Source organism: Antechinus flavipes, chromosome 6 (assembly GCF_016432865.1).
Source record: "Antechinus flavipes isolate AdamAnt ecotype Samford, QLD, Australia chromosome 6, AdamAnt_v2, whole genome shotgun sequence".
Taxonomy (NCBI): Eukaryota; Metazoa; Chordata; class Mammalia; order Dasyuromorphia; family Dasyuridae; genus Antechinus; species Antechinus flavipes.
The window spans coordinates 35,702,402-35,729,708 of NC_067403.1; the positions used below are offsets into that span (position 1 = coordinate 35,702,402).

Sequence of the window (27,307 nt, forward strand, 5' to 3'; positions counted from 1 at the left end):
TAATATAAAAAATAATCAAATCTTCAGTCAAAGGAGGATTATTTATTACCACTAATGATATCTAGAATCTGATAAATGGAAGCATTATGTTTAATGTTGATCACATTTAATGTTAATTATATAAATGACATGACCAAGTTATATTAAGGTTCTTCTTTCTTTGGAAGAGAATACAAACTGGCAGATAGTCAATGGGATAGGGTGGCTTAGGGAAAACCAGCCTTAAAGTCAGAATAATATGGGTGCAAAGTTCTACCTCTAACTGTACTGGTATGTGACTCTGAACAAATCACTTAACTTACCTTTCTCAGAATATATTATAGATTAAGTGCCAAACTACGGTAGAAGGAACAGCCTCCCTGAAAACTCCTCGAGAAATGACAAGGGCAGACAATCCCGGACCTTAACACCGAACAACAGCTGGCCAGGATTCCCTCCTCTAGCTAAATTTGGGACAGTGTTGTTTTGTTTTTTCCCCCAAGAACAATCCCCATCATGAGCATCGGGTTCAAAAATTATAATTTTTCAAGCATATTCTTCATGCTTGCTAGAGATTTCTCTCTCAAATGTTCAGTATATTGGGCACCATAAGAAATAGCTGAAATAGCTTTGGTTTCTTCCAACCCTTTCTCTGAGCTACCTTGGGTGAGAGAGCCAGAATCGTTATTCCCTTGTACCCACTACACAGCTATTGCTCTTCCTATCTAGAAAAGAAGCAGCTGTTACGTACCGCAGTGATCTTCATCGCTATCATCCTCACAGTCAGCCTGCCCATCACATCTTCTGGACGCCAGAATACATCTTCCGGAGCGGCACTTGAAATGACTAGGGGAGCACTCTGTTGTTAACAATCAATAGTAACAGTGTCATTGAATTGTAAAACCCACAGAACAAGATAAGTAATGTATTTTTTTATTGGAGATAAGGGTCAGAGAGACATCTGATAAAGGCAAGCCTGGCTCTATGAAATAGATTAATTTTGAGGGATCCTATACTTTGGGGGCACATCCAAATCAATTTGGCAACATATTTATTAAGAGTCAAAATGGTACAGTTGAAAGAGTGCCATTTGGACTCAGACATCATGGGTCCAAATCCTGACTTTTCCACTAATTACTTGTGAGATCTTAAATGACTATCTTCACTTTTCTGGGCTTTGATTTCTTCATCTCTAAAATAAGGGGGTTGGACTCTATGATCTCTAAGACACCTTCTCAATCTAAATCTATGATTCCTTGATCCACGATGTGTAAGGGAATCTTCTACCATTTTGCTATTAATCACACTCCTCTCTTCCCCTGCTCAGTCTTTCCCTTCTAATGATGAGACCCCTAAATTAATCAGGGCCACCCACCTTAGTCATTCGCTCCAGCCTTTTTTTCCTACAAGTATCCTGTGTTCTCCCACCCTCCTTCACCTCAAAACTTTTCTCTCTTCTTGCCTATTCTTTGAGATCTATCTTCTCTACTAGCTAACAGGACAAAATCATTCATATCAAAGACTGATATACTATCCTTTCCAGAACTTTTCTTCCTAGGTAACATCCTTGTTTTAAAAGGATCCATTAAGGGCTTGGAAATGTTTTATTAAGGCTATTTTCTCTGACTTTGTCTTATCTTGATTGTCAGGCTTATTTCTGAATAACTTTTGGCTGTTAAAAAATAATCAAATCTTCAGTCAAAGGAGGATTATTTATTGCTACTAATGATATTCAGAAGAATGTGATATAACTGAAATAATTTAAAAGGAATTATGGAATATTTGAATTCAGTGGCATTTCAGAAGCTTTCTTGTGCAGTGTCTCTATTTGCATGAGTTCTTTTTGTAAGGAAAATGGATCTTGGCAAATGGACTCATATCCCTTTTCCATTTTTCCTTTTTTTTTTTTTTTTCTCTTTTCTTGTGCCTGATTCAGGGAGGAGGATACAAGTTCCTCTACTATTACTATATAATGAAGTCAATAGTTTTCCAAACTGACTCTGCAGATGGAAGGCAGACGTTGAGTATTTCCTTCTTTTACTTTGCCAGACTTTCCATCAAGTTCAATAAAACTCTAAACCTTTTTCTTCTATCACTCAGTTTGGAATTCAAAGTCTGGGAAGGTAGTCTATTATGTTCTGTTCCTTTATGTCTGCTATAGCCAGACTGCTTCTACTACTACTACCCACTCCTACATTTCCAAAACATTTCCAAGCCCTTACTGGATCCTTTTAAAAACAAGTCAGAGAGAATTTTTTTTAAAAATCCATAATTTGGGATATTTGTAGGAAAAATAAAAGAACCCCAAACAATAAACAAAATTAGATGGCTGTTCCTAATCAAGATGCAATTTCCATGTTTTACCCTTCTGGGAAAAGTGGATTATCTCATCTCTTTTTTCCCACAAGAAAGGCAAGACAGAACTCTAAGGAGGCAATTTCGCAGAGCAAAAAATAGTACCGATTCTATGTTAGAAGACAGGTTTGAATTCGTAATATCTGCATGACTTTGGGTTAATCATTTAACTTCTCCTTGCCTCAGTTTCTTCACCTGTAAAATGTGTGGGTTTGACTAAAATGTTCTATATGGGCCCTTCCAGATTTATATTTGGGAGGTTTATTTCTTCTCTCAATGGCCATTTAGGACAAGAGAGAGTAATTCTTCCTGCCCACCACCATTTGGGGAAGCAAGATTAAGGAGGAGTTCTTTCCCTCCTGAGATCTTCAGAATAAACCCACACAAGAAGCTGGGAGGAAATCCATCATTGGACATCTGGTTAGAGGTCGGTTTCATATTAAGAAATGTTCCTAATCAGGTGTTTGCATCATGGATGCCTACATCTTACTTCATTTTTATGATTACCACTAAAAAGGCAAAGAAATGGCAATGTGTAACAGATGGGCCCCAAATGTTAAGAGGTAATGAAGGTGAAAGAAATAAAGAGCAAAACAAGACCTTAAGAATCTGGCATGCACTAATCCTTTTCAATATCATCATCACCATAACAACAACAACCTTCTACATCTTCGTCAGGCATTAGGCAGGTTTGGTTATCCGAATTTTCCTCTGGAAATTGAGTGCAATCTGTGTCTTCTGGCCACTGAAGACCTACAATCCCGAGCACAGATTCACAACGTTCTTTGGAATGTTCACACAGCACCCTATGGAAGTGAACAAAAGTCAGAGGCTAGAAACCCTTCCCAGGCTTTCGCATTCGACAAATTAACAAGCATCATCCGTGGCATTTGGTGACCAAAAAACTGGGCCATGTTTCCTAAGAGAGTGTGTTCCAGCACTCACTTCACCATCTGATAGCAGACTTTGAAATTGTCCCAGGGATACAGGGATGCATTTTGGGATGAGAGTTTTGCTCCTATTGTGTCTTCGTCAGGCATTCCCTTCTGCCCTTCTCCCCCAAGTACGGATAAATGCAGATTCGTGTCTCCCAATCAGTGGAATTTATGACCCTTCTTTGGATAGTTCTTTCTCCAGGGAATGGGGAAAGATGAAAGGGTATTCCCATGGAAAGAGCTTTGAATTAGGAATCAAAAGACTAGAGCTCTAGTTTCACCCCTTCCACTAATTCAGTTTGTGACATTAGGCAAGTCACTTCATCCCAACAGACATGGCTTTTTTCCTTTGCATAAATAAAGAGTCTGGATTAGATCAGAGATTCTTAACTTTTGTTTGTATTAAAGATCCTTTGGCAGCTGATGACACCATGGACCCTTTCTAAGAATAATTTTTTTAATAGATACAACAAAATTCACAGGCATCCATCATGCTAAAATGTATTTTTATCAATATAAATTTAAAAAATAAATTCACGAACCCTAGATTAAGAATTTCATGATTAGGTAATTTTTAAGAATCCTAGGAACTCTAACAATATTCTAATATTTGACTATATGGCTAAAATCCAAACAACTTCCACAATCCCAGGTCATCACATTGAATAAATCCCTTACTTATAATCCTTTCTACAGCAAGACTTGAGCATTAACTCGCCCAAAAAATGCCTGTTCCCAAGACAACATAACGATTTCCTCTTCTCACATATTAAAAGTCAATTTCATTCAAAGGAATTTTATTCCCAAACCATTAAATGGGAGAACCACTGAAAATTAAAATAGTTTCCACTGCCTACTCCAATAGAAGAAAACAAAACTATTTTTCTATGTAATATTTCCATCAAGATATTAAGAAATAACAAATGATTTCACAGACCAAGAATTAGCAGGCATAGTTTCTAGCCCTGGTTCTATTATTATGTGGCAATTTAACTTCTTGGGGCTACAGTTGATTTTTCTTATTTAAAAAACATGGTTTAACAAGATGACTTCCTTTAGTTCTAAGACTCGACAAATTACAAAAATGTAACAAAAATTCCAATTTTAAACACATGTTCTCTAAGTGTTCTGAGTTTAAAACTAAATTTTGTCAATCTGAATCATACTTTGTTATGTTGATAATTAGGATCAGAGCTATGATTATCCTAATTAAATCATATTGCAGATGATCACCTCTGGAAAACATTTCTTTAAAAATTTGGCACTTACATATAAGGTTTCTAAGATGCAAATTAATTCATATAATATTTAATAAGATAATTCTATCATTATAAGTCAGTTAATAAGCACTTATAAATAGCTAATATGTGCCAGGTGCTGTGCTAAATCCTTGAATATAAAGAAAGGTGAAAAACAATCCTTTCAAGGAGCTCATAATCCAATGTGATTGAAATCTGATGAAATTTAATCTGGAGGTCAACTATTCCAATTCCCTTATTTTTCAGATGTCCTAAAAAACTGGACCCCACAGAAGGTATATGATTTGATCAATAATACAGGTAGTAAACAGCAGAGCCAGCAGAGCCAGCAGAGCTCTAAATCTTTCATTATTTCCACAGGCCTCCTTATCTACCTATGCATGAATATTAAAATTTCCTTAACACAAGCATAATATAGTATCTTTGAGAAAAATACCTTCTTGGAAAAGTATTTGAAATTTTAACAAATTCAAAGCATTTAAGTTTTAAAAAATAGATGTAGGACAAACCCAAAACATGGCTGATTATCCTCTAAAAGAATTTGTCTCATTAAAAATATCTCCTTTAGGGCAGCTATGTTGTAGTGGATAGAGCACTAGCCCTGAAGTCAGGAGGACCTGAGTTCAAATTTGGCCTCAGATCATGTTCCTATAGGATTTATAGGATCAAAATGAGAAAAAAAAAAAGCACTTTTTCAAATAATAAAGCCTTTTTAAAGGTTCCATGATACAGAGTAAACCAAACTTCATGACTTCACAAAGTAATTACTCCATAAGATAATTCCTTTAAAAGCATATGTTTAGGGATATTCTGAATCAGGGAAATGAATAAGATCATCTATTTATTTTATTTTCTAAAACATGACTACCACTGGCTTATAGTAGCTTTCATGAAATTCAGTAGTATTTTTTGGGAAATTACTGGAACCTTCAAATATAATCTTTGCAGTCTATTCTAAAATACAATAGTTCTATCTGACAAGAACAGCTTAAAAATGAACACTAATTCAATACCAATGATTAGGTAATTTAGTATATTGGGGTCAAGAAGCCTGACTTTAAATCCTGGCTCTACTATTTATTATCTGTGAGATCTCAAGCAAATAGTTTAACTTCCCTGGGCCTCAATTAGATTAGATGATCTCTAAATATAATAAATATTAACCGTATTAAATTTTTAAATTTTCACCTCGACATATGTCTCCCATTAACTAAGAATAAATAAAATCTACAAACTTATAAAACTAAAATCTACTTAATAAGATGAACATAAATAAGAAAAAACAAATATTTAAAATGCCCTATACAGGAACTCCCTACCAAAATGGCTGCCTGAATGTGACACAAACCACCCGAAATACTCAGCTAACCCTGAAGTTCTCACCAGACCAAATAATGGTAAGTCCAATGAGAAACTGCAATAAATGTCTTCTTCCACCCAGGAACTCCATAAGAAATCAGTCAGAAGTCCAAAAGTAATGGACAATTTCCATCAACACACACACACAATTTAATGTTCTAGTATGACCAGAGTAAACCAAGTAAATTGATAGGAGGGAAGGTGGGAGGATTGTGCAAAGTCACCAGCCTCAGCTTCTCCTCTGGAGTCATCTGGGCCCAATGGCAAGATACACATTGGGACAACTAAAGATTGCCCTCATTATAAGAAGGATGTAGTTAGGAAAAGAGGAAATTGGGGGAGAGGGGGGAGATGATAATGAGATCTCTTTGGACAAGTATAGGATCAAATATGACAATTTTGTCTGTATTTTTAAACACAATTATTCTTAATGCTATATAATTATGAATTATTCATTTCATTCATTCAAATTAATGATTCTTGCCCAAAGACAAAGAAAAATTAACTTTTAAAAGATTCCCTGATAAGTTAAACAATGGGTATAAAACTTCATTAGTACTTGAACCTAGTTTAAAAAGACAATAATTGAATAAATGAATGAATTTTCCCCCTGGGTGTATCACTACTAATGCTTTTATTAATGGATATTTAATTTAAAAAATTTTTAAATTTTATAAGAAGATACTAAATTTCATTGTACCAGTATTCCTCTATTAAACTCTCAACTATTCTATAATTTTGTACCTTCCCACACTTATTTTATAACATTATGCTCCTAATTCTCAACCGGAAACTTTTAAATCTGATCTACAATTCGTTTATTTATTCATATTTTTATCTTAACAATAATAAATAATAACAATAATAGTAATTATATGGCATTTTAAGGTTTATAAAATATTATGTAATATAGATTATTTCATTTGATCTTCACATCCACCATGGGAGGTTGGAGATATTATCATGCCCATTTTACACAAGGAAACTGGAATTGAATGAGGTTAAATGATTTGCTCAAGATTTGCACAATCAGCTAAGTGTCTAAAGTATCTCTCTCACTTTTACCACTTTTCCAAATTTCCTTCTACAATCACCCAACGCTTCAGTGATATTTCCCACGGCACTTTTTGTGCTTAGATATTATTGGCATTTTTGTCTGTATCACTATGAAGTGCTAATTACCTAAAGAAGTTTACAAATCATATTTATCTTTGACAACCATACATATTAAAAAAATATTCCCAATGCTCACTTTTGTACGTATTCAAAACAATAAAACATTTCATTTTCTTGGCAGCATTTCTGGCACTTGAATCCTGAATTTGGACTTTAACCATTAAGCTGCTTCTTTTTTATCCCGTCTAAATTTTACTAAATTAATTTCCCTCATTTCATTCCCTTCATTAGGCACAATTGAAAATGTATGACTTCTTTCCATGTTAAAATACAGATTGAATTGGTTGAGTGGTTCAAGGACATTACCTGCAGGGTGGGATGTGTTGGTTGGTATGTGGATCACACTTTGGTACTAAGATAGTACAAGCGAAGAACATGAGATATTTGTAACAATTGGTCTGAACGAGGGCCGGGAAGAGGGAGGACTCCCAGCTGACAGAAGCATCTTTCTGAGTCCTGTGGCCGAGGTAGTTTGGGAAATGGGTATGATTATAGGGAAGGTTGAGGCAAAGTTCCAGGGTAATTGGCTCACATTGACCTGTAAGAGAGAATATAGATCAGCTTATTTTAAATGTAAGTAAAAGGCAATTCGAGAAAATCATCACAAGACTGAGGGTCCAATTCAAACATTCTTACTCTTTAAAAAAATCGCTTTTTTTGAATACACAGAGCTTTATATTAACTGTGAAGCACTGTGATACAAACAGAAAAATAATCTATGTAATGACTATAATAATGCAAATGGAAATAATAAAAAAAAACCAACCAAATTATATATATATTTCTATATATAATTATATAATTATAATTATAATGGTCAAGATTGGCCCCTAAAAAAGAGATGAGAAAATGCAATTCCCTCCTTTTATTGGAGCGGTAGGGAATTATAGTGGTGGAGTTTTGTGAATGTTGTCATATGAAGTAAATGTATTACTTGGTCTTACTAAAATGCTTTCCTTTTTTTTCTTTTTTCCCAAATTTTTGTTATAGGGGAAGATTTACTAAGAAAGAGAAGCATGCATTCAGAAATGAATGTCACCTGAAAAAAAGGATTTAGTTGTTTTTTTAGAATAGATAGCACTAAAATATAAGCAATCACTTTTCTTTAATGATTAAAGATGGTTTCAATTAACACTAAGTTGAGTATTAAATACTTGGTTTTATATTCTTTCACTTCATATAATGTTATTCTTTCAAATTATTCAGAGAGTACTTCAATTTTCACTCTTCAAAGTATTCCGTCCATCACAGGCCTACTCATAATTGTCCACATTTGCCACAAGGAGGGGGAAAAGCAGCATGATGAATAAAAACAGGAATTTTATTATGTGGGGCTATTATAAACTGAGCTCTTAGCATCTCAGTCTCACCAGTAAATTTAAAATCAGACTGCAAGATTGTCATTTAAGAGGGGTGTTTTTTTTTATCTTTTTTTGTTTGTTTGCTTGTTTACCTGAGCAGGAATCTTCTCCATCAGTATGTCAGCATCTTTTTTGAAGCTTACAATCTTAGATTACATATATATATATAACCCGCACCAAATTTCTTCCTTCTCAATGAGGGAGGAAGAAAGGGAGAAAGAAGATGTGGAACTTAGGATTTCCTAATTTGTTTTTACGTGTGATTTGGGAAAAATAAAATATTAATTTTTTTTTTATAGAAAAGAAACAGAGTTGCTTGAAGCACTGAAAGATTTAGTGGTTTAGCCAGGACCAATATGGATCAAAGGCTGAACTTGAATCTACTCCCCCATGACTCTGAGATAGAGTCTCTAATCACTATATTTCATTGCCTTTTAGCTGAAGATCTGCAAACCAAAGGTGTCACAGACAAAATGTCCAAATGAGTATCTGGAAACATATTTGAGTCTGAAATACATGTGTGTTCAGGAAAAGTCTTCATTTGGCTTTAATGGCTCTTTTTCTAGGGGTTTTGGGTAGACAGATGAAGCTATAAAAGCAATATGCAACAATTTTCTCTCTTTTTTGTTAAATGGAAAACTTTCTGTCCCTTATCAGTCAATCAATCAAACAACAAACATTTATTAAATGCCTCCAACACTACAGGCTAGTGCTGGGTACTAGAGATACAAATACAAAAAAAAAAAAAAAAAAAAAGAAATGAGTCCTTTTCTTGAGTAGTTTACTTTCTATCTGGAAAGACAAGTACATACATAAGTATGAGAGAAATGAAAAATTTGTGTGTCTCCCCCCCCCCCAGCTCAGTTGATGTAGTCACAAGATGCAATAAGTTAACAATGTGTGAACATCTTGTTATCCCTTTATGAAAAAATGAACATCTGGTCTCTGATTGAGCCAGAAAGGAGTAAAATCATTAAATGGGCAATAAGAAGCCATGACATTACAGGGCTTTAAATAACTAAACTCTAGAGAGTAGGGGCAGGAACCACTGATTGAGGAAGAATCTGGTCCCTGAAAGGCAATAAGTCTTGGCAAAAGGAGATCTCTCTCCCCACCCCAACAGCCACGGTTCTTAGAAGCAGAGCTAATAGTCCAGAGGGAGACAAAGCATTTGGAGATTCAATTACAGACAGTTCAAGGCACGGTGGAATGAGGAAAGACATGTATTATAGTCAGACACTGATAACAGAGATGCAGATATCCAAGGCTATAAACGGGGGCCAGGAGCATTATATCTGAAAGGAGAGGAGAGAACTGGCTATGGACGGACAGAAGTAGGAAGGAGAGGAGAGAGCTGGCCGTGGATGGACAGAAGTAGGAAGGAGAGGAGAGAGCTGGCCGTGGACGGACAGAAGTAGGAAGGAGAGGAGAGAGCTGGCCGTGGACGGACAGAAGTAGGAAGGAGAGGAGAGAGCTGGCCGTGGACGGACAAAAGAAGGAAGAGAAGAGAAGGGCATAAGCATTTATAGAACTCCTATGTGTCAGGCACTTGCTAAGTGCTTTATTTTATTTAATCCTTATACCATTCCAGCAGGGTAGCTACTTATTATCCTTGTGAGATAGTTGAGGTTAAATAATTTGCTCTGGGTCACACATCTAGCAACTCTGACAAGATAAGAATTCAGATCTTCCTCAGTCCAGACTAAAAACTCTATCCATTGAGCCACCTGGGTGACATACTGGCCTTTGAAAAGCTATGAGACTCTAAGAGAACAGATTAAGACTCATTCATCAGACACACTGCCCCCAGGGAGGAAGTTCTGTGATGTTTCCATTAAGAAAGAAAGGACTTCAAGTTTTGTGGGTACAGAGGAATGATGATGTGTTCTCTACTTACTGGAACTCGCTCATCCTATAGATGCTATACATATTGGGGGAGAGAGCACATCTCAAGTTTATAAAGGAAATGATTTTCTTACCGCTGTTCTTACTATGCCATCTCTGTAAGGTGTGTTTTTTTACTAAAATTAATGACATCTACCAGCTGTCTTGATATAAAACACACTAGTACGGACTCACAAATAAAAGTTTTAGAGGAACACACACAAATTCAAGGTTATAGCCACCATCTAGACACCCTGCCAAAAAGTGTGAGTGGAAGTCAGGATAGTCGCCCAGAGTAAATGCTACATAGATGTATAAATAAAACAAAGTCAAAATAAATGCCAGGTCATCAAATAAAAGGGGTTACGAATGGAGGACCAGAAACAGGTGGGGAAATTTTCATTATTATATGGTATATGAGTTATGCCTTGAAGAAAGTTGAAGGATTCTACAAGGGAGAAGTGAGAAGAGGGCATGGGGAAGAAACAGAGTAAAAGGTATGAAGAAAGAAGAAGGAGTTCTCAGAAAGAGAGAGACCAATTTGACTGGACTTGAGAAAGGAAGTAATATATAAAGATGCTAGAAAGATAGATTAAAGGCAGGTTGCAAAGGGCTTTAAAATCCAAACAGATGAGTTCGTGTTTTATACCAGAGACAACAAGAATCACTTAAGTTTACTGAGTAAGAGAGCAACGTGATCGATCTGTACTTAGGAAAACTATTTTGGCAGTTTTAGGGAAGAGGGAGAGGAGTAAGACCAATGAGAAATCCATTGGAATAGCTCAGAAGATGAAACCCAGAACTATGGAGATCACTGTGTGAAGTAGAGAACTGGGGGACGAAACATTGATTAGAATGAACTCCAACAGTGAAATATTATTTAGTTAAGGAATGATGGAGTTATCATCCAGTAGTTGATAAATTTTTATTCAGTGCATAAAGGTTGATGGATTCCTGTCACAAAATTTGAAAATCTCAGCACTAGAACATATTATGGAGATTACATAGTCTAACTTTGACAGACTCTCTGTATCTTAGAATCCTTTATTTCCTTCAGGATTATGCTCAAGTATCATCTCCCTCAGGAGACCTTCTTTCCTTCCCCCATTCCCAACCAGTTACTAGTGCCATCCCTCATTAAGTCAAGTTCTACCTACTTAATATTCATCTTCTTCTACCCCATGTTTTATATCATTAGAATATAAGATCTTTGATGGAAGAGACTGTATCCCTAACACTTATCATGCGCCTGACAGAGTAATTGCTTTAAAAAGTACTTTTTGATCAATTGGTTCCACACAAGGAAACTTACTTTGGACATGACAAGTAATATATTTGAATCTAAGACCTTCACAAAGTGCTTTTTTATTTGTATATTTTTAATAAGATGAAGTGTCCACACACCTGTATTTTGTGACTTGTATGACAAGCTTTTTTCCTGTCAAGAATAAATTCATTCACTCCTTTCATTTGGGCCTGCCACTAGAGGGAGATCTCATCACAAATATTTAAGCATGTTGAAGATTCAATAGGTTTTTCTTCTTTTTTTTTAGGGAAAGTATGATATAATGTCTTGCAAAGTGTAATTTATATACATAGTAGTTCTTTAATATGTATTTATTGAATGAATGAAGGGATCAACACTTGGGAGTTTCAGGATAACAACAAGTTTTAAAAACCGGCTATTTTAAATAGCACTTTTGCTGTGAAAATGTTTTCTGTCCTAGATGAAATATAACACATATACATACTAACTCTTGTTCAATGCTTGATGGAACATGGACTTCTAAACTTTAAACTTTAAATTTCATCTTTTAAATTTTTAAACACTTTATAGCTCATCGTTATTATCACGCATTCTCCAAGCAATAAGGAACAAGGGATGCAGATTTAATTTAGAATTTAATTTCAAGTTCTCTCTTTCTCAAAGTGATGGTCAAGATTTCAATCCTTTTTTATTTCACTTCTATTTTTTTTTATTTTCAAATATATTATTAATGTATTTTTCTATTGTAAACATCATTTTCACTTTCTAAATAGTCTCTGCACCCCAAAATTCTCCAAGATTCTCCTTACACCAAGAGAAGTCTACCTTGTAACACATAAATTCATTTGACCACATCAAGACTTTAATCTTATTATTCTACAAATGGACTTGTCAGGAATTAAACTCAGAAGAGGATAATCCCATTATAAATTCTAATAAGAATTTGTCACCATGGCAGCATGATTATAATGGGACTTTGCAATGGTAGACCAGGCTTACTTGCATAACACTCCCCCAATTCTGCCCTTTCAAATATTCTATTAGAAAAATAAAAGGAGTTACACAACAATGTTGTTCAATCAATCAAAACACTTTGAAAAAGTGAAAAACATCATAAAATTAAAAGCTAGAAGTGACCTTAAAGATTATCAAAACAACTATTCCATTTTACAAAGCAGAATTTTGAGAGCTGACTCAAAATCCAGGGCTAGATCCTCTTAGGTGCTTCTCTGGAGGTTAATAGACACTTTCTTGGATGCAAGAACAAGATTTACCTACCAGGAAACCTAACAGATTTGGATTCTCTATGACAAAGAGACAGTGACAGAAGCTTGACTATAGTCCAACCTTTAGTTTTACAATGGGATGGTGACTCTGAAATTAGGGTAACATTTAGAGTATTTGCTCCAATTAATAAGCCTCATACTCAATATTCTATACTCCAAAATCATGCTAAGTATCTATAGATATAATGTCACGTTTTTATTTTATTTTATTTTATTTTTGTCAAGAGAGAAAGCCAAGTATTGATTCAGAAAGGTTCTTTAGCTCCATGGAAGACTTAGTGAAAGGCAGAATGGAGTATTAATGCTAAAGTCCTCTGGATTCTTGGAACCCTAACATGCAGGTTAAAAACTTTATTTCTCCATGTTTAAATCTCTTCATCTTTAGGATGAGATTAACAACAGCTGGATGACCTACCTCACAGAACTGTTGTGTGGATCAATTAAGACAAAAGAATCTGTCTTATAAACTTTAAAATACTATGCTACTAGTTATTGCCTACCTTTGCAAAGAAGCAAGAAATAAGAGACTATTTAAGTGGTTTCGAAACATTGGGAAAAAGAATATCTTCATTCTAAGGCAAGCGTGTCAAACTCAAATAGGAGCGGTAACTACTATATCACACGCAAGGATTTTGATTGACCTCATGTTGACTTAGAAAACCACATATTAACATTATCTGAGTTCTATTGTATTTTTATTTACCTTCCTAAATATTTTCCAATTACACTTTAACTGGTCCCAGAATATGGTTTGAGAGCTGGCTGGTGCACCACCCATGTATTCAGCAGACATGTACTTAACGCCTGCTCCACATAACATGTATTTGGTGGCGTAGCAGAAGTAAACAAAGGAAAAAGAAAGAGAATATTTCAATGCTCTGTTTGCAGAAGGAATTTTTTAATTTCCCAGTATTTACTTGCAGGATGGTAAAGCAGGCGGCACAGTGGATAGAGTTGTGGATTTGGGGTCAAGAAAGCTTGTGTTTACAATCTACCTCAGACATTTACTACGGGACTCTGGGCAAGCCATTTAACCTTTCTCAGTATATAAAGAGGAGATGATAATAACCCCTACCTAACATGGAATTCAAATAAAGTGACATAAATCAAGTGCTAAATCCTTAATCTAATCTTTAATTGGATTATGTAGTATTCAAATGGTGGCTATGAAGCAACTATGTCACTTTGTGGGCAGGATACTGGACTTGGAGCCAGGAAGACTAAAATTAGCTATATGACAGTAGACAAATTCACTTGATCTCTTTAGTCTCTATTTCCCCCTTGGTAAAATGGGGATAATAAGAGCACCAGCCTCAGAGAGTAGACAGGAAGAATCTCAGTAAATCTTTGTGGAGTACTCTGCAAATCTTAAAGCAACATAAAAACACGATCACCGAGAGCTAGGTAAGGAGAGCTCGTGGTACACACAGTCCTAACTGCCAAACTAACAAATTAGCATCTACTCTCAATATTTAGATGCTTTCTTAGCAGCTATTATAGTATGGTAATTACAAGTGTTTAAGATGTCATGGGATTTAGAGCTGAATAAACTTTGGAAATCAGGCCAAACTCTGCATTTTACAAATAAAGAAACAGACCCAGGCTGAGTTACACATCTGAACTCAGCTCCTCTGACCCCAGAATCCAATTCCCTTTCTGCTACTACACATTATAAAACAGAGGCTAAGAATTTGGCATTAAATTCATGTTTATATGAAATGAATGCTCCCATTTCAAATGACTAATTGTAAACTTAGACTGATCCAGAAATAAGAAATACAAAATTCTGAGGTGGGGAGACGTCTGGAGAGGAGACATAAGAGGGGACACAAATGTGGGGACACAAGAGAAAGAATATGATTCTGGAATACAATAATAATACCCATTCATGACATAACTGCATCCATCTCTTGTGAAAATCATTGTGTTTTCTAATGAGTCAGTCAGTTGCTCAATGAAAGAAGACGTCCAAAAATCTGTCTGCCAGTGGTTTTGTTATTTCCTTTCTCCTTCCCCTAACTCCCTCACATCCCGGTCCAGAATCATGAGCAACCTTGACAGGTCATCTTGGCTTGGGGCTAGCAGCTCATCCCAGTTACAAATATGCAGCCTCCGCCGGACAAGGACATCAATCAGAGAAGTTGCAGAGCAAATGAAAAGACCACAAGGATGGAAAGGATGAAGCCCAAAAGAGCTATTAATTAATTCCCAGGCTACATCCTTCTGTCCTTCCGGCCATACTTCCCATCACCTCCATGTCCACTTCACTCTGCAGGGCAAGGGCTTCTTAACTCTTCTACTAAGCTTAGTGTCCCTTTCTCAAAAGAATGCTTTCAAATGCACAAATAAAATCCATAGGATTAAGCCAACAAGCATTTACTAAATAGCTACCTTGTGTCAAACATTGTGCTAAGTGCTGGAAGGAAATCAAATATATCAAAGTAGCAAAATAGCATTTTGAAGTGCATGGACCCCAGTTAAGAATTTCTGCTTCGGTGAATGATTCCCTCCCTTTTTCTTTCTTTTTTTTTTTAAACAAAAATCCAGTGTTATATTTGAATGGGACATAAACATTTTGATAAATTAAAATAATTAAATCTAACTCTTCTAAAATAAATACTAATGATACTTTTGTATTTATAAAAATAATTATGTCATAGCTGAAAAATAGAAACCAAAAAAGTTTTTGAGTTCACTTCAAAACTGCAAAGTATTGATTTGTGGAGTGGCGCAGCAGAGAGACTGCTGCCCTGGTCTTAGGAAAACCTGAATTCAAGTCTAACCTCAGACATTTGATGTTAATTAATTGTGTGACTCTGGGCAGGTCACTTAAACCTAATTATTTCACAAACAAACAACAACAAGAAAAGATTTGGTTGCTGTAAACACTCATGTCTACTATAAACAGAGGGGATGCAAGGTTGCCCTTCAGAAGCTTTTACTCACCCTTTCATCCCAAGACTGACCATGGCTGGACCTCCAGATCTCTTTAAAAAAAAACTCTGCTATATCCTTTGATCCAGCAGTGTTACTACTGGGCTTATATCCCAAAGAGATCTTAAAGAAGGGAAAGGGACCTGTATGTGCACGAATGTTTGTGGCAGCCCTCTTTGCAGTGGCCAGAAACTGGAAACTGAACGGATGCCCATCAGTTGGGAAATGACTGAATAAATTGTGGTATATGAATATTATGGAATATTATTGTTTGGTAAAAAGTGGATGATTTCAGCAGGATGATTTCAGAAAGGCCTGGAGAGACTTACACGACCTGATGCTGAGTGAAATGAGCAGGATCAGGACATCATTATATACTTCAACAACAATACTATATGATGATCAATTCTGATGGACGTGGCCATCTTCAGCAGTAAGATGAACCAAATCAGTTCTAATGGAGCAGAAATGAACTGAACCAGCTACGCCAGTGAAAGAACTCTGGGAAATGACTAAGAATCATTACATAGAATTCCCAATCCCTCTATTTTTGTCCGCTTGCATTTTGGATTTCCTTCACAGGCTAATTGTATAATATTTCAGAGTCTGATTCTTTTTGTACAGCAAAATAACGGTTTGGACATGTTTACTTATGTTGTATTTAATTTATACTTTAACATATTTAACATGTATTGGTCAACCTGCCATCTGGGGGAGGGGATGGGGGGAAGGAAGGGAAAAATTGGAACAAAAGGTTTGGCAGTTGTCTACGCTGTAAAATTACCCATGCATATAACTTGCAAATAAAAAGCTATTAAAAATTAAAAAAAAAAAAAACAAGATTTGTTTTGGGCAAAGTGTGTTATGAGTCTGACTTTTGATTTCAGATTTAAAACCTGATAATTATTTATTTTTTGTTTTTTGCTGAGGCAAAGCTAGGAAGCATTAAGTATCTGAGACCAGATTTGAACCCAGGTCCTCCTGACTTCAGGGCTGGTGCTCTATCCACTGCACCCCCCAGCTGCTCCTTGATAGTCATTCTTAAGGTAAAACTTTCTAGGTGCAAAGTGCCACCCTTGATTTCTGAGCTTCATCACAGTGGCTGCATACCTTTTAAATTTTGGCCTTTTCAAATAGCTATTAAATATGCTTCGGTGCTTTAAGAGGGAAACGAGCACACACAAAAACACACTTAACATTTTCAGTCAAACATATGTAGGCATATGTGCTGTGCCGTGCTAAATGAAGCACTGAAGTGCAAAGTGGAAATGGACAAACTAAGTTTCAATCAATAGTTCTACTAGCTCTCTGAAAAAGGCTCTGCACTCTTCGTTTTACCAGATCAGCCATGAGTTTAGTCATTAAAAAGAAATTTGCTGTTCTCATTCTTCATTTCCATCTGACAGAACATGAATCCGAAGAAAAGCTACTTTGAATTGTCCCACTAATGTATACAAACATTAATGATTAATCCTTTCTGAGAGGGCTTTTATAGATACTACCAAAAGTAAACTTATTTTCTTTACCATGCTCCTTGATGGTTCAGGTCTGCCTTCTATTAATCACACCAAAAGCAAAAATCTCTTAAGTGTCTGATTATTTACAGATGCTGTTTGGGAAAAACACTACATGTTAGTGGTTGGTTTCTCTAAATCATTTGATTATAAGGGGAAGCGCTTGTTGTCCAGTCCATTTGTCTAGCTCCAGAGCCTGGGTGGGTTTCAAGTTCTCTGGTTCTGATCTCCTCTGCTCCAGTGCTCCCCACCTACCACTTCTTGTCATGTTCCCCAAAGGGATCTGCAGAATTCCTTTGTGAAAGGGCTTGTAGGAGCAAATGGCCATAAGTATCATAGTGACCAAAAGGATACTTAAGATGCTTCCCATGAGCACTAGGTTCTGCCTAAGCAGCAGAGCATAAACCCAGCTCCACTCCATTAGCTTAGTGGGAGACTTGGGGTCCCCACCAATCCCAGCAAGAGACTATTCACTCAAAAGTCCAGAAGCAGCAGCAGCTTCCAGTCCATTCTGTGGATATCACTCCCTGCTCCAATGCCTTTCTTTAAATATACATTATTGAAGAAAAAAACCCTGTTTAGATCAGTGGTCCTCAAAGTCCAAAGAATTGTTGGGGTCTCTGAAACCCTTTCAGAGGGTCTACAAATTCAAAAGTATTCTTTATTTCTAATATAGTTAATAGCTGTAAATATAACCCATGTGAACAAAAACTTTTTGAACAGATCCTCGATAGTTTTTTAACAACATGAAGATACTGAGAACAAAAATTTGAGAACCACTGAGAGCTTTTACCTTGCATATACCACACATGTACAAAATCATTATAATTCTATAATATGCTAGAAAATAGGAATGACTTCTTAGATATCTTTTAATATGTCTAGATTACCCCCCTCCCCCCAAAAAAGTTATGTGAGTACTAAGTGTTGTGTCTTGGATAAAGTCATCATTATTTTTTCCCCCTAAGTTAAACTTCAAGTATAGCTTAGTAAAGTCATGCACATATAGGAGACATTGAGCTGAATGTAAAAGCAATCCCAGCAGAAAACAGAGATTTAGAGCCCAGATCCCAATGGCAGTTGCTTTTGATTTAGCCTAATTGAGACCAGTACCTTTCCTTAAATAATAAGCTGGACTGGATTCCCTTGTTTTGAATTGCATCATCTTAAAGACAACACAAATGAAAGCAGATGAAGAAGCATAGACAGACAGTGACACATTCATCACCACCTTCCTACTTACTACAGTTGCTCCGATTGCTGTCTGAGTCGCAAAGTGAGCTCCCACCACATGCATCCACGCAGGAATTGAAGATGCATTTCTGATCGCCTTCCAGACATGGAGTCTGACCTGAAAGGCGGAGAAGAGGAAAGGAGGCAAGCAGGTGTTTGATGTTACATTTGCTTTAATCATCACTGAGTTACCTGCGTTCTGATATGAGGGGTTGAAAAGTACCACCTGTAGGGAAGGGGAATGAAAGTTATATAAAGAGAATTTCCCCTTTGATTCAACCTACAACTTTCATGTTTGGGCAACATCCAAAAACACCGGTGTTCAGATTGAGCAAATCCATATAAAAGTATTAACTGAGTGCTAACTATCAGCTATTCCAAAAAGGGTTGCATTGTGAGAGGAAAACGCAGATCAACATGTTCTGGAGAAGTATTGTTCTCGATTAAGGGGAAAAAATGATGTTCTATGCTATGTTCTACAAAAACATGGATTTATGTATATAGAAAGCATTCAATTCAAAAAAGTCTTTTGCACTCTTGAATTTGGCTTAAAATTTTATTTTCTTCTAACTATATGCTTCTCTAAGAGATGTCCTTTCTTGAATAATAAATACATTCCCAACACCAATAAGATAAAAGCATTTTATCATAGCCAGATCTCGTACAGCTGCTATCAATCTTTTTTCTGTTACGTCTCTTGGAAAGAATCATAAACCCAACTGCGATGACCCGAGTATCAGGTTTCTAGTTTCCAAATGAATGACATTTGTAATGTCAGAATATGCCCTAATTACTTTTCCTTAAGCTATGTGAAAAGGAAGCTGTTTTTCTCATTGACCAATATAGTGATTTCAGAGTCATTAGGAGATTATATTTAAAAAAATAATAAGTTATGATCTATTTTCTCTCTTTCCTAAAATACTTCATTTCAGATGTGTCATCAGGAACAACGATTGGGGGGGGAGGACCTTTGCTTAATGTATGTAAATAAAGATTACAAAAAACACAAAATAATCACATTTTTATATGATGACTACATAATGCACAAATAAAAGTTATATGCTTATATTCATGTCTAGGGATCTATTGGAAAAATGTAATTGTACCGTCACCTTTTTACCTTCCAGGGAGCTCCATAGTAAACTTCTTCATGAGGATCCCTGGACCACTATGACAATTAGTGACTGAGGCAAAGTACTATATTCATAGTCAGAAGCACTTGGATTCAAATTCTGTGACCTTCTTCCCTAAGGCCTCAGTTTCTTCTATAATATAAGACTCAAATAGCACCTACCCCATATCACAGCTATGAAAATCAACTAAAATCATATTTATAAAATACTCTTTTTTTCTTAATAACCATCATTGGCTAGGACGATTCTAAGGACTGACTAAATGAAATAATGATCTGTTTTTATCACAAATATGACCTAAGAAACATTCTCATCATTGTAGGATACTTAAAAACTGATGTAGTGACATTTAAATGGCAGGGATAACATTATACTTAGTCCCGGGAAATCCTGCGTTTTGCTTGCACAGAGACCACATATGGACACCAGATATTTGGTGAAAGACATGCAAGTTATATTTCTTGAGAACCATGAAGAATTAAATTATTTCTTGGTAGATGCTATTTCAGGAAGCCATTACATATGGCTCTAGAATTTAATTTGGACATTCTAATAAGAAGAATGGCTAAACTCTGATCTTTTCCCTCTATTCATTTTCTTCTCATTGCTTTTTACCCCACAAGATGTTTAACTGTGTCTAAGTAGTTTTTGATTTGTTTTTTTATCCTTAGTTTTAGGGTTGTTATTTATATTTATCTTTAGTTTTAATCACATTAAATAGCAAGGCTTAGTAAAAGCTAGCTGAAACTCCCATTTATTGTTACAAATATCCTCTAGCCCAATGATGCTACATAAACAGTTTCTAAAGGTAGGCTATATTATTAAGTTCTGGGCAAGTCTAATCATGAATTCTTTATTCTTTGAGAAAGAAGATCATCTCTAAGAAAGTAATGACAACCCAGTCTTCCAAAGAGAGAGGTACCTCTCTCACTGGTTTATACTCACTGTTGCTACAGTTTTGTTCATCACTTCCATCTTTACAATCCTCATCACCGTCACACCGGAAAGCGCTGGGGATGCACTGGCCATTGCCACACTCCAGAAGACCCTGACTGTGACAGGCTGGGGAAAGCAAGAATGAGATCCACTTCCTTACTTTAACTGTCTTTTTTCTTTATTCAATTAACGATTATAGGAGGATGGCTAATGACAGTAATGTTTCATTGAGTTTAACTCCCTCATTTTACAGGTGAGAGAAGAATAGGGCATGTAGGTAACATGATCTCCTCACGGTCACACACAAGCAACAGAGTTGGGATTTGAACTCAGTTCATGAATACAGCTTGCTGCCATGATTCCATAATCCATTAGTTTATTGTTGTACAATCATTTCAATTGAGTCAACTCTTCATGACCGCATTTGGAGTTATCTTGATAAAGGATACTAGAACCATTTGCCATTTATTTTTTCATTTCATTTACAAATGAGAAAACTGAGTGAAACATAGCAACATGACTTGCCCAGGATCATACAACTAGTCAGTACCTGAGGTCAGATTTGAACTCAGGAAAATGGATCTTATTGACACCAACATTCTGCGCATCATCTAAATGCCTCCATAATACACTATACCTTATAATACTTTCAATACCTATGTGACAGTGCAGAACTATTGTGAAGTGGCACAGGCTGCTCTATATTTACAGAATATCTGCCTGCTTTTTGTAAGATTCTTCTCTCATTTCCAATTCATGGCTGACACTTTTTATTAATCTCCACATATCTACCTATAATATCATCCATTTCCTCATTGGCTGCTTCTAGCTAGCTGAAATTAGGAAGGCAGTTGACCAAACTTGTTAGAATAAATTACAAAGATAAGTGATTTAAGTCAACAGGCTCTGAGTGAAGGAGTGAGGACCTTTCCTACTGCAAAAAAAGTGTCCAAATTGTAATGTATTAATATGATGACTCAAGGTTCAGTAACCTTTTTCATTTTCTTTTGTTTTCATAAGTGTGCTTTGGGTTTGACTATATAGTGATAGGAAAGCAATCAAGTTTAATCTTGGTATCTATTTACCTTCATTTTCAAAAAATATATATATCCCCTATTATTTAGAAGAATAAAATGGCTATTTCTCATACTTAAATAAACCAAATAAAAGTATAATCTGCTTAATCTTGAACAAATCATTCAAGATTTATGGGCCTCAGTTTCCCTATTTGTAAAATGGGGGAGGGAAGCAATTCAGCAAAACTATTCACCTTATCGACTTTGTCTTAATAATATCAGCAATATTATATACCTAAAATCCTCCACTACTGCCAAGAGAAAAGAGGTGTATTTTTTGCTGCTCTTCTCCTAGGCCAAGCTTGGTCATTAATATACAGTTCTCAGTTTAGTTGTAGAGTGAGACTTTTTTCCTCTTGATCTCATTTGATTGTATCTTATTTCCCTGATTCTGTTTCTTCACTCTGCATCAGTTCACATATATCTTCTCATGCTTCTCTTCCTTGTTCATATTCCTTCTTTCATATGGTACAATAATATTTCATAACATTCATGTGCCACAATTTATTAAGCCAGTTCCCAAATGGTGAACATGCACTGTGTTTCCAGCTTCTAACATGAGAGCCAATGTTTGAAAGAAATATTCTAATGGAAATATTAGCTATCCTTTTGGTTTGTTCTATTTGATTATGCATTATAATCATTTATTACATATGATTATTATTGAACTTATTTTAACCCTACATTATTTCATTCATTCAATATTATAATAAATTAGTTTAAAAGAAAGATGTAATCTCTCATATTATCACTCCAAAATTAAGTTCTACCAAGAACACATAAACATAATCCATTTCCTAGAATATCAAATTTTATCAGGTAAAAGAACTATTCATTGGGCACTTTTCTTTCCTCTTACAACATTATTGATTATCGAATTACAGTTCTTATCACCAGTCACTGAGAAGTTAACTTTTGTACTACAGAATGTATGAACTCAAGGCCAGAAGATTTTGGTTCAAGCCTCAGCCTTGCCACTTGCTAGCTATATGATCCTGGGCAATTTATGTAACCTTTTTTGTACCTCAATTTCCTCCCACATAAAATGGGAATGATAATATTTACAATGCTTACTTCCCAGGGTTGCTGTAAAGATGAAATATGATTATGTGAATAGAATTCTAAAAGTAATCAATTAAACAACAAGAATTTATTAAGTACAACTATGTTCCAGATACTGTTTAAAAGCTGAAGGATAAAAAAGACAAAAAAGAACTAATCCATGACTCAAGGAGTTTTACATTTTACTGGGGATATCAGCAAGTATAGTCCAAACAAAACAAAATTTAAAAATCTCCAAGAGGCAGATAAATGTCAGCTATTATTAGTCTCAAATGAACTGTTAATGATAATCATCTTTCTGACAAAGTTATGATTCACCTATTATCTTTTAAAGTCAAAAGTTTGAAATAGTAGGGGTTTTTTCCTCCTTTGAACTACTTTTAGATCATGGAAATTTAGTGAATTTTACTAAGATTCAAAAGTGGCAAAAGGAAAAATCAGAAAACCAAGAAGGAATCACAAAACTCACAGCAATTGACTTCATCTGATTTATCTAGGCAGTCATGGTCGCCATCACACACCCAGTCCAGTGCTATGCAGCGGCCATCCCCACAGCGATATTCCTTTTCAGGATTACAGTCTGAAAAAAGGATGACAAATGAGGAGGAAGTAGAAATCCAGACCAGTAGACCAACAATAACTGTCATACAATTCCTATTTCCTCTCAACTGTTCTTTGAAATGCCAACATTCTGACACAATTTAATAACTTTTCTCTCGAACTATTTTAATATAGACATTCCTGTGAGATTAGCTCCTAGAAAGAACTACCAGCTGAACAAAGCCCAGCTTTTGTGCTTTACTTGGGATGGTTTTTGCAGCTTTGCATCTTAAATCAATCTATTTCTCCCTTGTCTACATGTAACTTAAAAACAAAGTGAGTCATAAATTTCTTCAAACAGATCTGGTAAACTTAGGAAAGAAATTAACTTTTGTCAAAAGTTAGCAAACAATTTGTTATAGGTTTATGAATTACTGGTCACAACGGATTATTGATTTTTAATAGCTGGTTAACATCTTAGGATCTGTAACAGTTACCATGTCTAAAGTTTAAGGTTACAAAGAACTTTACATCTATGTCATTTGATCCTCACAAAGAAAAAGATAATGCAGGAATAAATTTAAGGGAACCACCAAGATAAGAGTAATATCCCCAAGAAAATGAGTGACTATATTGGAGGCTCTCTGTGGCAAGTAAAATTGTAACAAAGGCAGGCTGAGAAACAGTTTTCTCCAGAACAAGGTAACAGTTTATTAACAGTGATACATAAATTGTTAGAGGAACCGGCATCAGCCAAAAAGCCAAGGACTTGAGCATTATTGATTTATTACTTAGGCAAAGGATAGCCTAGAAATTGGACCAGTGGCTTATCTCAATGACCAAAGATCCTAAGGAGGGTTGACAGGGGCTTTTAAACCTACTTGGGATGGGTCTAACAGTGTATCATTTGGACCTCCCCTGGCAAAGACCAATTCGTTGACATCTTAATGAGGAGGTAGGTTAAAAGGTACCTCAGCTCCTCCCTATAACTATCTTACTGGAGTAATCCTCGAATGATAAAATTAGTCTACTGCAGGGGAAAGTGGATTGACCTTCAGGCATGGCAAATCATACCCTCCTCAGACAATTAAGGAATGCTAATTGCTCTCAGCTGCTTCTAGGAGGTCAGATCAGAAAATCAGAACTGGCCCAATCAAGTTTCTTCCCTCTTCTCCCCAGATTTTGCTTCCCTCCCTTTTTCCTGACTTTTACCATCCCCCAAGACCAAATCACTCCTAATTTTGATAGAGTCGTTCCCTGAGGAGAGCAAAGCTCAGGCTGATTCTCTATTTATGGGTAATAGAAGCAAGAGTCCCACTTACTGATTCGCTAGAGCAGAGCTTCTTAAACTTCTTCCACTCAAGACCCCTTTTCACCCCAGAAATTTTTTACACAACCCCAGTTATATAGGTATATAAAATGGATATACAAATCAAATAGTCACTTAAACAAATTAAAATTTTGTAACCCCCACATTCAGTTATATAAAGTTATTATCTTTTTCTTTGTGAGGATCAAATCGGTTCAGACCCAATATGGGATCCTAAAGCACAGTTTAACAAGTTTTGAGCTAGGGAGTGCACTGGGAGTTACAAGTGATCACATTATTCCACTAAGCCTTGTGAGCTAGACTAAAAAATCGGGTCTGACAAAATAGGAGAAAAGATGGATTACAGAGAAATGTCAATTATTAAATGATATGACATAATTTTAATTTTTCTCTCTCTCTAGATTGGGGAAACCTACCTGTCCTCCACAATAAAATTGAGGGTTTTTTTATAATCTTGTGTAATAAAATGGATAGATGGATAGGTAGATAGATTAAAAACATTATCCTGAAGTGTTCCATAAGTTTTAGCAGGCTACCAAGTTTTAGCAGTCCATGATCCAAAAAAATCTAAGAACCCTTGCAACAGATAATTATGTTTTTATCTAGTAACAAGTCAGGTAATCTCTGATTTTGTAACTTTCACACCATGTTTGGACTTGTGAGATTAATTTTAGCAGTTATATAAAATTCCACTCCAACAATGAAATTCCAGGGGGAAAATCATCTAACAAACTGCCATTCAAAATTACTCAACACTCCTGTCTCCTACTCAGTTTGCCATTTTTAGTAACAATCTGACAGTTTTTAGTAAAACATTAATGCTTACCACAGTTTTCTTCATCACTTAGGTCCCCGCAGTCATTATATCCATCACATACAAAACTATAATTAAGGCATTTTCCTGTATGACAGCGAAATAGATCTTCACTACAATCTGTAGAAGAGAATAACCAGTAAATCATTTTATGGAAGAATATTAAAATAAGTTATCAGATCAATCATAATTCTATATTTTTACATTTGGAAGGTACCTTAGAGATTATCCAATTGAAATGTCTCCTATGCCCATCCCCAATAAAATATAACCTTCTTGAAGACAAGAACTATTTTACTTTTATTACCTCCACCTAACCCCAAACTTAGCAGAGTGCTTTGTGCACAGTCATTAATATTTATTAAAGTGAATTGAACCCCAAAAAATATGAAATTTGGTAGATTACTCAAAAATGGATGGAGAATGGATTTGTAATGCTGAGATTAAAAGCTGCTGACTTTGAGATCCTTCTAGTCTTTAAAGCTCTTCAACTAAGGTCCATTTCACTACAACAAATTCGTTTTACCTTTCTGAGATCTTAACTGAACCCTTGAGATAAGCCCTAAATTTAGTATGATGGACATGAAGGTTTTCACTGCCAACAGCTACTAACGGCTCTAAATCAAAATTTAACCTGAAATCCATAGACCACGTTCAGGGAAATACTATTAGATTTTGGGGATTCGATGAACTGGATAGGAAAAAGTACATTTTCTCTAAATTGTCATTGAAATTTAACATGTCCTTTTATAATGGATATAGATGACAAAATGCAATAATTTTAGCAATATTTGTGATTTTCTCAACAATAGAAAAAGATATTTTCATATCATCTAGTTGTGGTAGACTTCTCAAAATATGTTCAGCTATTTCAAAATTACTACAGTTATCATACTTTTAATATTTCTATATTTGTTGTCTTAATTACAAAAGTATATATACATGCACACATGTGTATAGCTGTATATATACATATGCATAGATATGTCTATGTATGCCCAAACATTCATGTAGAATCACAAATCTGTCTAATATTTGATGATTGTCTTCCACATAATTACTTTCCTTTATGATCCTATATATTTTATTTTATTCATTTAAAAACATTAGTCTGAGAATTGGTCCACAGGTTTACCAAACTGTCAAAGGAAATCATGAAGGACAAAAGTCCAGTTCTAAATAATATTAGAGGAGAATAGTCATTCAGATTCTCTCCCCTGATTATTGCTTCTGCAAGCTTTTTAAAGTTTTTATTTTCATGATTATGAAAAGCTAATTGCTTTCATGAGGACTCAGTGACATTAAATATGACATTTTCCTTTAAAATTACTATCTAGAGTTGACTTGCTTCTAGTTTTTTTGGTTTTTTTTTTTTTTTTGTTAACATTCAGTCATTTCAGTCAGGTCTGACTCAGTAGCTTTCATGGACTGAGTATAATCCTTGGGGCAGATAAGGCAAATATGAGAACTTTCGGGCAGAATTGTCAACATGGTGTACTAAAGATTATCTATACTTCTAATAGAAATTTTGAAAGAGCTCCCTTCCTATGAATGATCTTCTTAGGAAGTCTATAAAACTGGGGACAATGGTTAGATGTTGACAACCCATATTTTTTCTGCAAGAAAAACTTCCTAAAAATTAAAGCTATCCAAATAGATGTCCCAAAAGAGCTCCTTATCAAGAGAAGTCTTCCATTAGATAATGGATAAATGAACACTTGTTGGGGACATCAAATCACCATGTGATATAATGATACACAGTGATATAATGCAACAAATTTGTCTTCTAAAAATTAAAGCAGACATATTAAAAGTAAAATCCATCATTATCCAACAAGTTAATAGATTCAGTTTGCCTCTATCATGACTTGCAC

At 35.4% G+C, this 27,307-nt stretch overlaps 1 protein-coding gene across 1 annotated transcript in view; it reads right to left on the reverse strand.

Moving 5' to 3' along the window:
- The window catches only part of CORIN (corin, serine peptidase), a 197,020-nt gene that overhangs the window by 35,410 nt on the left and 134,303 nt on the right, over positions 1-27,307 (reverse strand). The window contains exons 7-13 of the mRNA XM_051965220.1: positions 25,446-25,553; positions 23,219-23,329; positions 20,621-20,737; positions 18,553-18,660; positions 7,370-7,601; positions 2,995-3,140; positions 731-838 (exon numbers count right to left, since the gene is read on the reverse strand). Of these exons, the coding sequence (XP_051821180.1) occupies positions 731-838; positions 2,995-3,140; positions 7,370-7,601; positions 18,553-18,660; positions 20,621-20,737; positions 23,219-23,329; positions 25,446-25,553 (930 nt within the window). The remainder of the gene's footprint in view (positions 1-730; positions 839-2,994; positions 3,141-7,369; positions 7,602-18,552; positions 18,661-20,620; positions 20,738-23,218; positions 23,330-25,445; positions 25,554-27,307) is intronic.